Source organism: Brassica rapa, chromosome A09, assembly GCF_000309985.2.
Source record: "Brassica rapa cultivar Chiifu-401-42 chromosome A09, CAAS_Brap_v3.01, whole genome shotgun sequence".
In the NCBI taxonomy this organism is placed as follows: domain Eukaryota; kingdom Viridiplantae; phylum Streptophyta; class Magnoliopsida; order Brassicales; family Brassicaceae; genus Brassica; species Brassica rapa.
Window position 1 is genome coordinate 15,786,971 of NC_024803.2, and position 13,999 is coordinate 15,800,969.

Below are 13,999 nucleotides of genomic sequence, written 5' to 3' on the forward strand. Positions count from 1 at the left end.
ATCATGTTTTTAAATTTCTGTTAACCGTATTTGCATCATGTTTTTATGTTAATTTGGGTCATAAAACATTTAATATGAATTAAATATATTTACTCCAAGAAAAAATAGGAGTAAAATATATCAATGATTCTTAATTAATAATATTGATGTATAAATCTTTGGTGTATTATAGTAAGTTGAGTATTAAATAATAACATTGGTTATTTTATAGTTAGAGAAATATAGGGTAATTGATTAGTGTATAGTTAGAGAAATATAGGGTGAGACCAAAAAAATAATTAAGTCTAGTGAATAGGTCCAACAACCTTTCATAAGTAGATTTTTTTGAACTGATTCCTTTTTAATAGTATAGATTATTGCCTAGTTAAAAAAAAAAAATAGAAGTAAATACAGTTTTCATGATAAAAAATTATTAAAAATGTGACTTTGTAATGTATGGGTCCACCAAAAACTTTAGTTTAGTCTCAAATCTCAATCATTAACTAAGACTCCGAATTCATATAATAAATACACTTGTTGTCTTGTCTTTGTTATATATAAATATATAAATATGACGTCAGGAAAAACACTTTGATCTGATTCCTTTTTTAAAATCGTGTTTCTTAGGGTTCCTTCCTTCCTTCCCAGATTTTGATTTTAACCGGAATAGTCACTTTCCTCCGGCGATTGTGAGGCTAATTCATCATCCGGGGAGGTTAATTAAGATGGAGGTAATCACTCATCCAACACCTCGAACTGTCGATGAGGTCTTTACTGACTTCAGAGGTCGTCGAGCTGGTCTTATCAAGGCTCTTACTACCGGTCAGTTTTTGTCCTCCCTTAGTCTATGTCTCTGTTCTCTTCTGCTTTGTCCGATTCGGGCATGTTTTGTTTTCTCCGACAAGCCTGTACCGGCGAATTAGAAGGATGAGCTTGCGCAGATTTGCAGATTTGGGCTTTGCGGAAAACAATAAAAATTTAATTTTTTGTGGATTTTTTTTTTGTCGTTTACTGAGATTTGTGTTTGTTGTTGTTGTTGTTAATGCAGATATGGTGAAGTTTTACCAAACGTGCGATCCTGGTGAGTTTTTTCTTCAAATTTATTTCGCCAGGTTTCGTTTATGGTGTTCTAGTTTAGTGTGTCTAGTGGAATGGTATGTTGAAGTTCACTGAGATTGCATGTTTCAAGTGCGCCTTATAGTACCAATCTGTTTGTTCACTGATCCATGGTTTCTAGATTTCTTGTAATATAATTTCAGTTAATTACAATGTCCTTTAATTATTTCATTGTGATAATGTGTTTCTCGTTTCCCCAGTTATTAATCAATGTTTTTAGGAGCTTTATCTTATTTAAACTGTTTGTAAAAATTTAGTTTTTTCTTTCTTTTCATAGTGACTGGCTGAGTGTGTTTATTTTGTTTATAGTTTTCTCCTTTATTGAAGCTTTATCTTTAGATTATCTTCTTCCTTGAATTTTCTGTCTATCTGAAACTTTTTTTGAAGAGTTGGTTTATTTGATTGTGAGTGAGTACATGTTTGCAGCTGAGATTAAGTTGGTTTGTTTTTTTATGCAGAGAAAGAGAACTTGTGCCTCTATGGACTTCCTAATGAGACATGGGAGGTTAATCTTCCCGTCGAGGAAGTTCCTCCTGAGCTTCCTGAACCTGCTTTGGGCATCAATTTCGCTAGAGACGGGATGCAAGAAAAGGACTGGGTGTCTCTGGTCGCTGTTCACAGTGATTCCTGGCTGCTTTCTGTTGCCTTTTACTTTGGTGCACGTTTTGGGTTTGGTAAGAATGAGAGGTAATGTTCCTTCTTCTCAAATATGATATTCTCGGTTCTCTTGTGTGGGGGTAAAAGTTCATAATGATCATCCTAGCATCCTCTTGTGTTGTCTTGGAGCTTTATTTTAACATTGTCTCATTGAATTTCTTTACATCTTGTGATCTTATTCATGGCTCTGTTATGTTACACCTTTTGCTGTTGAAACTTGAAAGTGGTTTTCAGTTCATATATTTTACTTCATGAGACAGCTGTGAAGCCACAAATGTTATGAATCCCTCCAAACTAGACTAGTTGTGTTAAGATATATATAATGATTCTGTTCAGTTGATGTGATATGTGCCTCTAATTCTGATTAGTTATTTCTTGTATTAGTTTAGTGCAGGATCATTGTAACTAACACTAGGCATTGTAGCTGTGTTTACAGCTCAGCAACAATCATTGAATCCGTTAGGTTAGATCTAACAGGTTAAAAAGGAAATGGAGGCATACTGAGTCTGTGACTTTGGACTTGTTTAGGGTATTGGTTAGACATTGTGTCGTTAATCAAAGTCTTCGTATATTATATCTTTTGGTTGTTTGAATGAAAGAACTTTTACTAGTAATCCATTGCCTCTAAGCTTTATCCAATGAATTGATCAGGAAGAAGCTCTTCCAGATGATCAATGAGCTCCCAACTATTTTCGAGATTGTGACGGGCAATGCAAAGCAATCCAAGGATCTATCTGGTAACAACAACACCAGTAGCAAAAGCAAATCCAACGGTTTAAAGGTACGTTCTCTTTATCTATTTTCTCACTCCTCATCTTTGTAATTCTTCTCAAACAGTCTCTCTAATCTGAATCTCTTACAAAAGGTACCAAAGATGTCATCTCCACCGCCTAAAGAAGAAGATGAGAGTGAGGACGAGGATGAAGACGATGAACAAGGTGCGGTGTGTGGCGCCTGTGGAGACAGTGACGGTACAGATGAGTTCTGGATTTGCTGTGACGCCTGCGAGAAGTGGTTCCATGGGAAATGTGTGAAGATAACACCTGCTAAGGCAGAACACATCAAGCACTACAAATGCCCAAGCTGCAGTAACAAGAGAGCCAGGCCTTGATGTAAAAGAATTAGGAAGGTGGTGTGAAAGAAGGAGAAAGACGTTTCCAGTTTATTGAACAAGGGTTTTAGAAGATGTAAGAAGGTTTTTAAAAATACGCTTTATGTTTAAAATTGCTTAGTCTTTGTTTATGGATTGAGACTATTTACAATTTGAGTGATGTCTTTCTTTGTTTTTCTTTGGATTCTTTGTTGCTGTTGTTAATGTCAATGCTACTACTGATTTGGCCTGCTTAAGTCTGTTTACTAGACTCCTTAAATCTGCTTAAGGTTGTTTACCGTTCAGTTCAATATTAACCAACAGGATCTTGGACTCGCATGATAATGCTAGGTTTGAGAAACATTCCCACAGATTGTCTTTGAATGGTAAATATTATACTCCATCCGTTTCAAAAAAATTTATGTTCTGAAAAAAAAGGTTGTTTCAAAAAAAATATATTTTTTCAATGTATTATTTAATGAAAAATTGTAAATTTTAAAAAAGATAATAGTATTTATTGGATTTATATTGGCTAAAAATTATAAAAAATTGGTATTTACAAAAAAACAATGCATTTACAATCAAATTTTAATGTGTTTTCTAATATATATAAAAAGTCTAAAATATATATCTTTTCGAAACGGAGAGAGTATCGGTTATATTTTAGAATTTTCACACATTAAAAAAATATACTAAATAATAATAATAAATATATTTTTGCTGATTAATCATTTTTCATAATTTTTAGCAAATCAAAATATAATAAACACAATTTTTTTTAAAGCGTATACTTTACTATTATTACTTAATAAAAAATATATTAAAAATGTAAAAACAAATATCTTTGAAACAATTTTTTTTCTAAACATGAATCCTTTGAAATGAAAGAAATACTATTTTAATTTGGTAAAAATATGTAACTAAAAATGAATTTTTTAAAATAATGTTCAATTTTGACTTGGATTTGTGAAATTGTTGTTAGTCAGGCTTTTAAAAGTTAAAAGTTATCAATATAACTAATAAAATTTAAATTTTATAGTACTGTTTATTAAAATCAACTTTTTAATATTTATGTTTTGAAAGAGGTATGTTTTAGAAAAAAAATATTACGTTTTAGGTCAAATATAAAATCAATTGGCTTTACTTTCCTAAAGTCATTACACATTGGGCTCGATTGATAGAAGTTTATAGTTTTAGGTTTTTAGCTTAAAAATCTAAATTGTAGATTTTGTGGTTGTATTTGTAGATTTTATTCCTGTAGATTTGTTTCAAAAGTTTTTAAAACAATGGATAAAATATGTAGAAAAATTGATTACTAAATCCAATGTATTTGTTTTAAAAAATTTGGATTGTAGATTTATAATTTGTTTTACTAAATCATGATCAATACTATTAAAAGAGAAACAATTTAAATAAATTTACTTAAAAAATTGTTTGGATCTTTCCTTTTTTTATTTTTTAGTCTTTCTTATATATTATATGTTATCCCTATTTAATCTCGCTTTGTTATCAGCAAAATAAATATTATTAATTAGACTTTGGGCGTTTAACTTAAAAAAGATAATTTAACTGATACAACCCATTCAGAAAAGAAAATTATAAATCCAATTAACTTTTGTTACAGGAAAAAAATTAACCAAATTAACTTTAGACACATTTTTTACAAAATCCCAAATTATGAAGACCATTTTATACATAAATACATATAAATGTAACATTATTTAAATTGTATGGACTTCTAATAATAAAATATCTGTCACAGAATGATTTAAAAAACAAAAATTGATAATAGTTTGATAGAAAATTAAAAAAAGGAAAAAAAATAATACTTGCTTCACTATTTTGGTAGATTGATAATTAATATATTTATAAATAAACTTAACAATATTTGTTAAAAGAAATTTCTTATACAAGTCAAATGTATATTAATATATCAAAAATTTATAAAACAAAAAACAAATTATATTTTTCTCAGTGGGTTAATAACGGTCTTTTTGATTTTCAGATACTTTTACAGTTTTACTATATTGATTTTATTATATTTTATCCCACTATATATGAGTTACTAGATCTTACGGTTCGACCACAAGTCTGATTCGGATATGAAAACTCAATGAAAACATTGTAACGGACTGAAATAATAATAATAGAACAGCTTTTAAATATTTTAGATATCTAATAATAAATATAAATTCATTTAATATTTGAATTTATGGTCACCAAAAAATATCTGCGCTTCTTAAGCGCGGATCAAAATCTAGTTGATAATTAAATTAGTAGTGAAAAGATAAAAACAGTGCAAATCAATCAGATAACCTACCAATCATCCTTATATTTAGTGTTATTTATTACTTTTTGGGTCAATATGCCACTTGGCTTTTTTTTTTGGAACATGCCACTTGGCTTGCTTTACTAAATTAATACAGATAATATTCAACTAATATAACTTTTTTTTATACATGTCATATGCCACCTTTTATATGCTTCCTTATTTAGGTCAGAAGTTCACAATAATATAAATAAGCAAACTAGGCTAAACATTTTCAATTCCATCACATACAAAGATGATTAAGATGATGAAGCTCTTTGCGCTAACAATGGTAGTTACACTGCTTCTTGCATCTGGTCTAGCCCAAGGTAGGACCGAGCCTATTCAAACCGACTCTAATCCAATCCATAGACCACCCACCTTCCCAACCGAGCCATTTCCTCCTCCAAAACCAAACCAGGATGAAAAGATATCAGTGGAGCAGTTCCCAATCCCAATTCCAAAAATTTGTCCTCCGGGCTTCCCTGGATGCCCACCAGCAAATTCTTAAAAATTATTATACAAAATACATGAAAACATAAACACATGTTTTGTATTAATATTATGCTTTTCTATCATAAATTTATATTATAATAAATTATATGTTTTCTTCCATTTTCCTTTAATTTTAAGCGTTCAGATTTTAGTATGACCATCAATTAGAACATTCTTGTATACACAAACACAGTAAAACTGACATAACACCCCTTCAAATAAACCTTATACTTACGAAGATTTATACATTCACCCCAGATAAATACTTTTGTTCAATAACACCCCCTACCCCGATTTAAACTCAGTTTCCAGAGTGAGCTTTTACTCTAAAGATGAAGAAAAGCTGAAATAAGAAATGACGATTTCTACATTACTCTCAATCTCTGCTTTCACTCTATCTCCCTCATCCACAAAAACACATCTCCTGACTGCAATACCCACTAGGCCTTTCTCATCTCCCATCTCTCCAGGAGGATTGAATCAGAACAGTATCCTACAGAGTCAAAGCTACAGTCTTTACTACCCATCACGCCGTGAATTCACCACCCGTTGCTCTTCTCCAGATGGATTTCTCCGAGAAGAAGAAGAAGAAAACGAAATCATCCAGCTTCCTCCGTCTATCGGCGCAAACCCGTTAAAACTCGCGATATGCGTTGTGTTCTGGACCGCTTTCTCTTTGCTCTGGTTCGCTAGGTCCGGCGATGCCAAAGCCGCCGCTGACTCCATCAAATCATCCACCTTTGGTCTCAGAATCGCCGCCGCTCTCCGCCGGTTTGGTTGGCCTGACGAAGCTGCGGTCTTTGCTTTAGCCACGCTTCCGGTTATCGAGCTCCGTGGTGCTATACCAGTTGGTTATTGGATGCAGCTTAAACCAACGGTTCTCACTTTCTTCTCTGTTCTTGGGTTAGTCTTGGATACATCTTGTTATTGTTGTTGATTTGGTTTCAGACATTGGTCCTAACGATAATATAAAAGTGTGACATTGGCAACTTTTCTGTTGTTTAAGTTAAATGAGATTTGGAGATATTATTATATGTTTACGTTCAATCTTATATCCATATGATTTGATTATATGAGGAAAAAGATGTGACATTGTTTTCTTTTTGTAGCAATATGGTTCCGGTTCCATTTATCATACTCTACCTCAAAAAGTTAGCCTCTTTCTTGGCGGGTAAGAGCAGAACAGCTTCTAAGTTACTTGAAATCTTGTTCAAAAGAGCTAAAGAGAAGGCTGGACCTGTGGAAGAGTTCCAGTGGTTAGGACTAATGCTCTTTGTAGCCGTTCCGTTCCCTGGAACTGGTGCTTGGACAGGAGCTATCATAGCATCGATCCTAGACATGCCCTTCTGGTCTGCTGTTTCCTCTAATTTCTGCGGGGTTGTGTTAGCGGGGCTGCTTGTGAACTTGCTGGTGAATCTTGGTTTGAGAGAAGCTATTGTGGCTGGTGTTGCTCTCTTCTTTGTGTCTACGTTTATGTGGAGTGTTATGAGGAAGATTAGGAAGTCTATAAGACCAACTTTGCCTTGAATTGGTTTTTGATGATGAGCAAGAACAGAGTTCTTCACATATTGTTACTTGTTTCTTCTCACTGTTAGTAATGTTCAAGTGATTTTTGGTAGCTTTATCCCTTACTGATATAGTGATGATATATACAAATAATGCAATTATTTGTCACAGTATGAACAAGTAAATGATTAATATTGACACCCATACTATGACTTTGAAGTTGATAAAAATTTAGATAGTTAATATATTTCTGTTACCTTTATACATCAATAATGGGGATGTAGCTCAGATGGTAGAGCGCTCGCTTAGCATGCGAGAGGTACGGGGATCGATACCCCGCATCTCCATTTTGTGACTTTTATTATTTTTTTCTATCATGCGATTTTTACACAATAACCCAATGCTAGGCCATCAACTACCATTGTTCCTGTTTTTAGAACCAAAGGAGAAGCCAATGTCCCACGTTTGCAAGTCAAGGGGTCTTCCTAATGTATTCAGTTTTTTTTCATATGTGAATAGATGTTGTTTGTGTTTCAAAAAAAAAAGATGTTGTTATGATGTAAAAAAAGTTGTTTCGCTATGCTTGGTTCACATAGGAGCTGTTCGTTTCTCCATCCAGATGAGTCATCTGAATGAAGATGAGAGTTTTTGTTTGTTTAGGCATTGAAAGTACAAGTTATTTAGATGACTCATCTAAATGAGTTTTAAAACTTTAAGCTTAATTTTAAAAATCAGCTGGCTGATCCAAATTGGATCATCTAAATGGAGAGGAGCTTGTCAAAATGGTATAATGTCTAATTATATCTCCATATAATTAACAGATTACAAACTTAAACCTAATATCATTTTATCACTCATGAAAAACGACAAAACCACAAAGAAACATTTTCCCATCAAAACTACAAAACACATTTTTCCGGCAAAACCACAAAACACAATTTTCCGCAAAACCGCAAAAATGCGTTTTTCCGCCAAAACCGTAAAAACGTGATTTCTCGCCAAAACCGTAAAAACGCGGTTTCTTGCCAAAACAGTAAAAGCGTGTTTTCTCGCCAAAATCGTAAAAATACGGTTTCTCGCCAAAATCTTACCATTGATTCCATCTTTTAAATTTTAGTTTCATAAAATTTGAGTTTGCACTTTGAGTTTCTACTTTGAGTTGTTTGGAAGTTTATTCAAATTTAAGTTTCTATTTTGAGTTTTATGAAAAGTTACAGTAGCAGTTAAATTTTAATAAAATTTAAATAAAATAAATAAATTTATATGAAATAAAAATTTATAAATGTGAAATACTAATTTTAAAATAATTTCAGTGTAAATATATTTTATACTAAATAATAAAAATTAATATAGTTAAAATTAATATCAAACATATGATTAAATCAAATCAAAAGTATATTTGTAATTTGTTTATTAAACTCATCTGGATTGAAATAGAAATAAAGAAACAAACATAAAATTTATCTTGATAGAAAATCTAAAATATGATGGATCATTTGGATGGATCACATAGATGGAGCAGCTGGATGGAGATGATAGATGGAGAAACGAACATTTCCATAATCCTCAAACACTAATACTACTCTAGTATGGCTTGTTCAAGTGATGAAAAAGTATTGAAGATTTGGTGTATTGTTTTTTTTTCTGTCAAAGATTTGGTGTATAAATGACAAATGATCAAAGCTAATTATACGCATTTTCTCTAGCTACATAAACTAAACATTATCGTTACGTATGCCACAGTTTGATCTTAAGAAGCTGTAAGTAACAGAGACATAATGCTAAAAAGCTTGCGTTTATAACCGACCCAAGTTTCAATGATCATAACAAAGACTTCTGTTCATGTACAAAGATGTATGTCCAATACACTTCATACTCTTTCTACTTCTTTCTAAGGTCCATTTTTTTTTTCTTTGTGGCGTGTATCAACTATCAACATGTTACCATGAGTGAACTCCTGACCGCAACTCTAATAGCACCCACTTTTATGGTTTGTTTCCATCTTCGGTTTTATTTTTATACATTAAGGGCCTGACTGGTTTAAGTGCAGCGGTTGCGATTGCGGTTGCGGGAGTTTGTGGATGCGGACGGTTGCGGTTTCTAGCAGTTTTAAGAGATTTGTACGACTGGTATTGCGGTTAAAAATTGGTGCGTTTGCGGGTGACTTATGACTGGTTAACTACCAAATGCGGTAACAGTCAAATAATAAATTAATAATATTTACATTTAATATAATTATAAAAATATCAAAAATCATAAAATCATAACTTTCTAAATATAAATTCTATATTTACATATATAAATTAACAATATTTACATATATTTACATTTTATAAAACCTATAAACAAAAGTATTACAGTTTTATCAGATTACTAAACTCATTTCGTAATAAACCCCATAAATTATAAATAACACACTTAAATAGTAATAGTGTTAGGTTTGATGACAAAAATAACTGAATATATTCCACAAAAGAAGGATAAAACGAAGAAAGAACAATAAAACAAAGCCATCCTATAATTGGTTTAATATGCAATAACAAACATAGAGCTTTTAAAACCAATGGTTACCAAATCATTACTCTGTTAATCGATGATCCTCCATTAATGTCTTTCACCTTCCCTCTCTCTTTCAGGCTCCTTGTTATATAAGCAAACAATGAATCTAATCATTTATTTCTAAACCCTGGGCCGACCAGAAAACTTTTTGGACGACCCAAGAAGTTTCAAGGGTTCTTCACCCGAATAAAATAAATTAAAATAGAATAAAATGGCGGTTGCTTATTTGAACCTTGGGAGCCACGTTTTTGCCTTCCTCTCCTTGTGTCTAGCCGTGGTGGCTCCATCGATTCAAGCTCACGTCGCAGTCTTCGATGAATACTGGACCCAACGTCAAGCCGCCGCGTTAAGACAAACTATAGAATCTTATGACCCGAATCCTTTTAATGTCACGGACCATTTGAACTACCATGCCGCATTGTACGTTCTCAAAAATAAACCTAACTTATTGTACAAGTAACCGAACGTTTTTTGTTTTTGTTTTCCTGTCCCTGCTCAGAGCAATGGAGACAACTGGTGCAGACAACGGAACAAGGAGAGAGCTCGGACAAGTTGGAGGCGGTCGAAAAACAAAGAGACGTGGAGGAAGGTACCATTCCCTCAACGCTATCGATAAATGTTGGCGAGGACACAGGAACTGGCATAAAAACCGGAAAAAGTTAGCGGACTGCGTCCTAGGGTTCGGTCGGAAGACAACCGGAGGCAAGAAGGGACCGATGTACGTAGTCACCGACGCATCCGACGACGACCTGATGAACCCCAAGCCAGGAACCTTAAGATACGCAGTGACACGCGACAGACCGCTTTGGATCATATTTGGTAGAAGCATGATCATAAAACTGCAACAAGAACTGATCATAAACAGCGACAAGACCATCGATGGTCGAGGAGCGAATATACATATAACCGGAGGTGCAGGTTTAACGTTACAGTTCGTGAAGAATGTGATCATACACAACATTCACATCAAGACGATTGTACCTGGAAACGGTGGGATGATTAGAGACTCTGAACATCATTTTGGGCATCGAACAACAAGTGATGGTGATGGGATCAATATTTTTGGATCGACCAATGTTTGGATCGATCATGTCTCCATGACGAATTGTACTGATGGAATGATAGATGTCATCATGGGATCGACCGCGATTACTATCTCCAATTGCCATCTCACCGACCATAACGAGGTAAAGAAGGCCAAGCCATACCAATAGAATTAAAACAATGAGGAGTTATAAACATTTCTTAAAAACCGTTATAATTTTTTTTTTATAATAATTTGGAGGTCAAGGCCAATATTTCATTGGGCTTGGTCAGATCCAGTCATGTACTCCCTGACTTACCAGTGTTTTGTCGGTTTCGCAGGTGATGCTGTTTGGGGCCAGAGAAGAGGATGTGATTGACAAGAAAATGCAGATAACGGTAGCTTTTAACCATTTTGGCAAGAGATTGGTTCAAAGAATGCCAAGGGCCAGATTTGGTTTGGTCCATGTGGTCAACAATGACTATACTCATTGGGAAATGTATGCAATTGGTGGAAACATGAATCCTACCATTATAAGTCAAGGCAACCGTTTCATTGCTCCTCCTAAAGAAAATTCCAAGCAGGTAAAAGAGACCACCACTACACTCTCTACTACCCAACAACACTTGAGACACAACTGAGAGATTTTATTGCAGGTTACAAAGAGAGAGTACGCAAAGTATTCAGAGTGGAAATCATGGAACTGGCAATCAGAGAGAGATTACTTTTTGAACGGAGCTTACTTTGTAAAATCAGGAAGGGCAAACGCATGGAGCCCTGCCCCGGAAAATCCAATTCCTAGACATTTTGCAATCCAGCCACAGCCGGGAACAGGGGTAAGAAGACTAACCAAAGATGCTGGTACGCTTGGTTGCAGACCAGGCAAGTCCTGCTGATACAAAATCCATTTGTCGTCCGAGTGCTGTTATGGTAGTAACACACAAGAAAGGACTGAACAAGAATTGTTATTTGTTGTGAATAATGCAGTACGGATAAATGGGTTAGGCTTCATTCTTTCTTTTTTTTTGGCTTTGTATAAAAAACAATCAATGAAAAAAGCACATTCTTTTTGTTTTTCATATCTTTCTTTATTCGCCCTAAAAGGGCATTAAATTTTAAACAACAAAAAATACATAAATAATCACTTCTATTTCTCAGTATTCTATACTACACATCATATCCTTAATATGGTGCCATCTGAATCAGCCTTCAATAAGCTCTATCTTATCGCTTTCTTTCAAACCCTGAAACATGTCAAAACACAGATCAGATGGAGGTTAAAAATTAATCTAACTACTGCATCTAAATATGTCAGAGACGGTGACTGCATATTGATAAAATGTATTGATCAGACAATACCTCAGAGCTTGAAGTTTCTTCGTTTGTAAGTACTATACATGTGTTTGACTTCCCAGAAAGTCGAAGCTTCTCCTGCAAAGACCACATGTAGCAATTTATCATAAAAAGTCCAGGGACAAAATGAAAACAGTTAAGAGGTAATGTAATACCAGCAGATTATGTGCATTGTTCATTTCATACTAACCTGCATCATAATATCAGGCATATTGTGATTTTCTCCGCCCATAGAGTCGCACAGATGCATTAAACCCATATTCGCAATATTCTGCCCAGTGTGGAAAAAAAGAGAAGACAAATAAGTAAACCATACAAATGTCATTTGAGTTAATATTCAGAACATAACAAGAATGAAAATGAAGATACCTGTTTGTACTCAATACTATCTAATGTTCCACCCTAGAAATAGGAATTAGATAGAATCAGTATGCAATAAGAACCACTAATAGGTTTAACGTTAAGTTATAAGTAAGAAAGAAAGAGAGAGAGTCCCATTGGTGGGTCACGCACCATACCACCAAACATGTTATGCATTGCATAAAAATCATCTCCAATCTTAGCAAGGTCCTCTAGAGTCAAACCCACCTGTTCCAATAGGTCTGAAACTAATTAATACCACCGTAAAAAATAGAAAAGCTTTTGAAACTAGTTCATATCACATTCGTACATCGTCCTGGAGTCCCTTTAAGAGATCCTTTTGTGATTCCAGCTTATCGTCTGTCTTCTTAAGCCGCTCAGACAAGTGCTTCTTAGCATTCTGACCAACAACAATAATCATACAATTAGAATCCCTTAAGAAGATCATATATATATACAAGAGGCAGCCTACAGAAATAGCTTCTGAAACGGTGGTCAAATGCTTGGTCAAGTTGGAGACAGCATCTTCCATGTTCTTCTTTGTTACGCACATGATGTCAGAGAATGAAATACCCTAAACCACAGGAAACAAACATCATCAGCTTCAGAGAAATCATTGTAAGAAAACTTTGGGAACTCTAATAAGAGATACCTTGTACCACATGTAGCCATAGCCTATAGCTCCTAATGTCGCTGCGGGAACTATAAGTGGGGTGAAGTCAGCTGGAAAACATAAGCAAGAGAATGTCAGAGATTACAACAAAAACACATTCCTTTAAAAAGAGAAAAAAACAAACCTCCTTGAGCTCCTCCATTGACAACAGTTATCTGCCGGGAGGAGGACATTTGCCGGATCTCCATAGCTAACCGTTGCATCTACACAACCTCTCACACATAGTTACTTACTACCCAGACAACACTCTCCACCTCAAGATACACACAGAAAGTTAGTTACCTGAGTAGCCATGGGATCAGAATCGTCATCTGAATGCTCTCCTGATCTCTCAAATCTCTTCACCAAAGCCTTTTAAAACAAATAGGAACCTTCTTCTTTACAATTCCCTTATCAATTCAAACTAAGAAGAAAGCTTTAACTAACCTGCAGCTCCCCCAAAAGATCTGACATCTTCCCATTCTTCACCAGGATCGTTCCTGTATAACCTTCACATCCGAAAACACAAATAAGCAAATCTTCTCCAGAAACTCCAGAGTGATGATGATCGAGAAACCCTAGTTACCTGCTCCAGCTAGAATCAGAATCCTCGATAAACTGATACCGGATTGCAGAGCCATCGTCAATAAAGTTGTCTTCTTCTTCTTCGTCAAGTTCTGAAATTTTCGTTCGCCGGCGTAAGAAACTGTCAAACCTTGCTCAATATCGGTCGTTTTGCATAAAACGGCGTCGTTCTTAAACTTTTCTCCCGTAGTTGTAATAGGCCCTGCACTAAACTAATCTTGTCCGTTGATGATACACAGAAGCCATATTAAATCAATCTGAACCCTGAATTTAGGTGAATTAAGTCATATTGTAAAGTTCTTGGGCCAATTTTGT

At 34.4% G+C, this 13,999-nt stretch overlaps 4 protein-coding genes and 1 non-coding gene across 5 annotated transcripts; 4 read left to right on the top strand and 1 right to left on the bottom strand.

Moving 5' to 3' along the window:
- Window positions 1–541: 541 nt before the first annotated feature.
- LOC103839442 (PHD finger protein ALFIN-LIKE 6) lies at window positions 542–3,122 on the top strand. Its single transcript, XM_009115948.3, has 5 exons — window positions 542–801; window positions 1,028–1,060; window positions 1,554–1,782; window positions 2,404–2,533; window positions 2,618–3,122. The coding sequence occupies exons 1-5, from the start codon at window positions 705–707 to the stop codon at window positions 2,861–2,863; spliced, it is 735 nt and encodes a 244-aa protein (XP_009114196.1). The 5' UTR covers window positions 542–704; the 3' UTR covers window positions 2,864–3,122.
- A 1,850-nt stretch (window positions 3,123–4,972) lies between these two features.
- Window positions 4,973–7,282, top strand: LOC103839441. Its single transcript, XM_009115947.3, has 2 exons — window positions 4,973–6,548; window positions 6,755–7,282. Exons 1-2 carry the CDS (start codon window positions 6,001–6,003, stop codon window positions 7,170–7,172), a joined length of 966 nt encoding a protein of 321 aa, XP_009114195.1. The 5' UTR covers window positions 4,973–6,000; the 3' UTR covers window positions 7,173–7,282.
- Window positions 7,283–7,425: 143 nt separating this feature from the next.
- Window positions 7,426–7,498, top strand: TRNAA-AGC. The gene has a single exon. It is a non-coding gene; the product is annotated as a tRNA-Ala (tRNA).
- A 2,161-nt stretch (window positions 7,499–9,659) lies between these two features.
- LOC103839439 (probable pectate lyase 6) lies at window positions 9,660–11,813 on the top strand. The gene is made up of 4 exons (XM_009115944.3): window positions 9,660–10,130; window positions 10,210–10,897; window positions 11,076–11,318; window positions 11,391–11,813. Exons 1-4 carry the CDS (start codon window positions 9,922–9,924, stop codon window positions 11,628–11,630), a joined length of 1,380 nt encoding a protein of 459 aa, XP_009114192.2. The 5' UTR covers window positions 9,660–9,921; the 3' UTR covers window positions 11,631–11,813.
- Window positions 11,750–13,924, bottom strand: LOC103839440. Its single transcript, XM_009115946.2, has 12 exons — window positions 13,686–13,924; window positions 13,547–13,608; window positions 13,403–13,471; window positions 13,245–13,323; window positions 13,100–13,170; window positions 12,920–13,021; window positions 12,758–12,847; window positions 12,601–12,675; window positions 12,457–12,489; window positions 12,278–12,358; window positions 12,094–12,165; window positions 11,750–11,978 (listed from the first exon to the last, which is right to left on the bottom strand). Exons 1-12 carry the CDS (start codon window positions 13,738–13,740, stop codon window positions 11,937–11,939), a joined length of 831 nt encoding a protein of 276 aa, XP_009114194.1. The 5' UTR covers window positions 13,741–13,924; the 3' UTR covers window positions 11,750–11,936.
- Window positions 13,925–13,999: the final 75 nt, after the last annotated feature.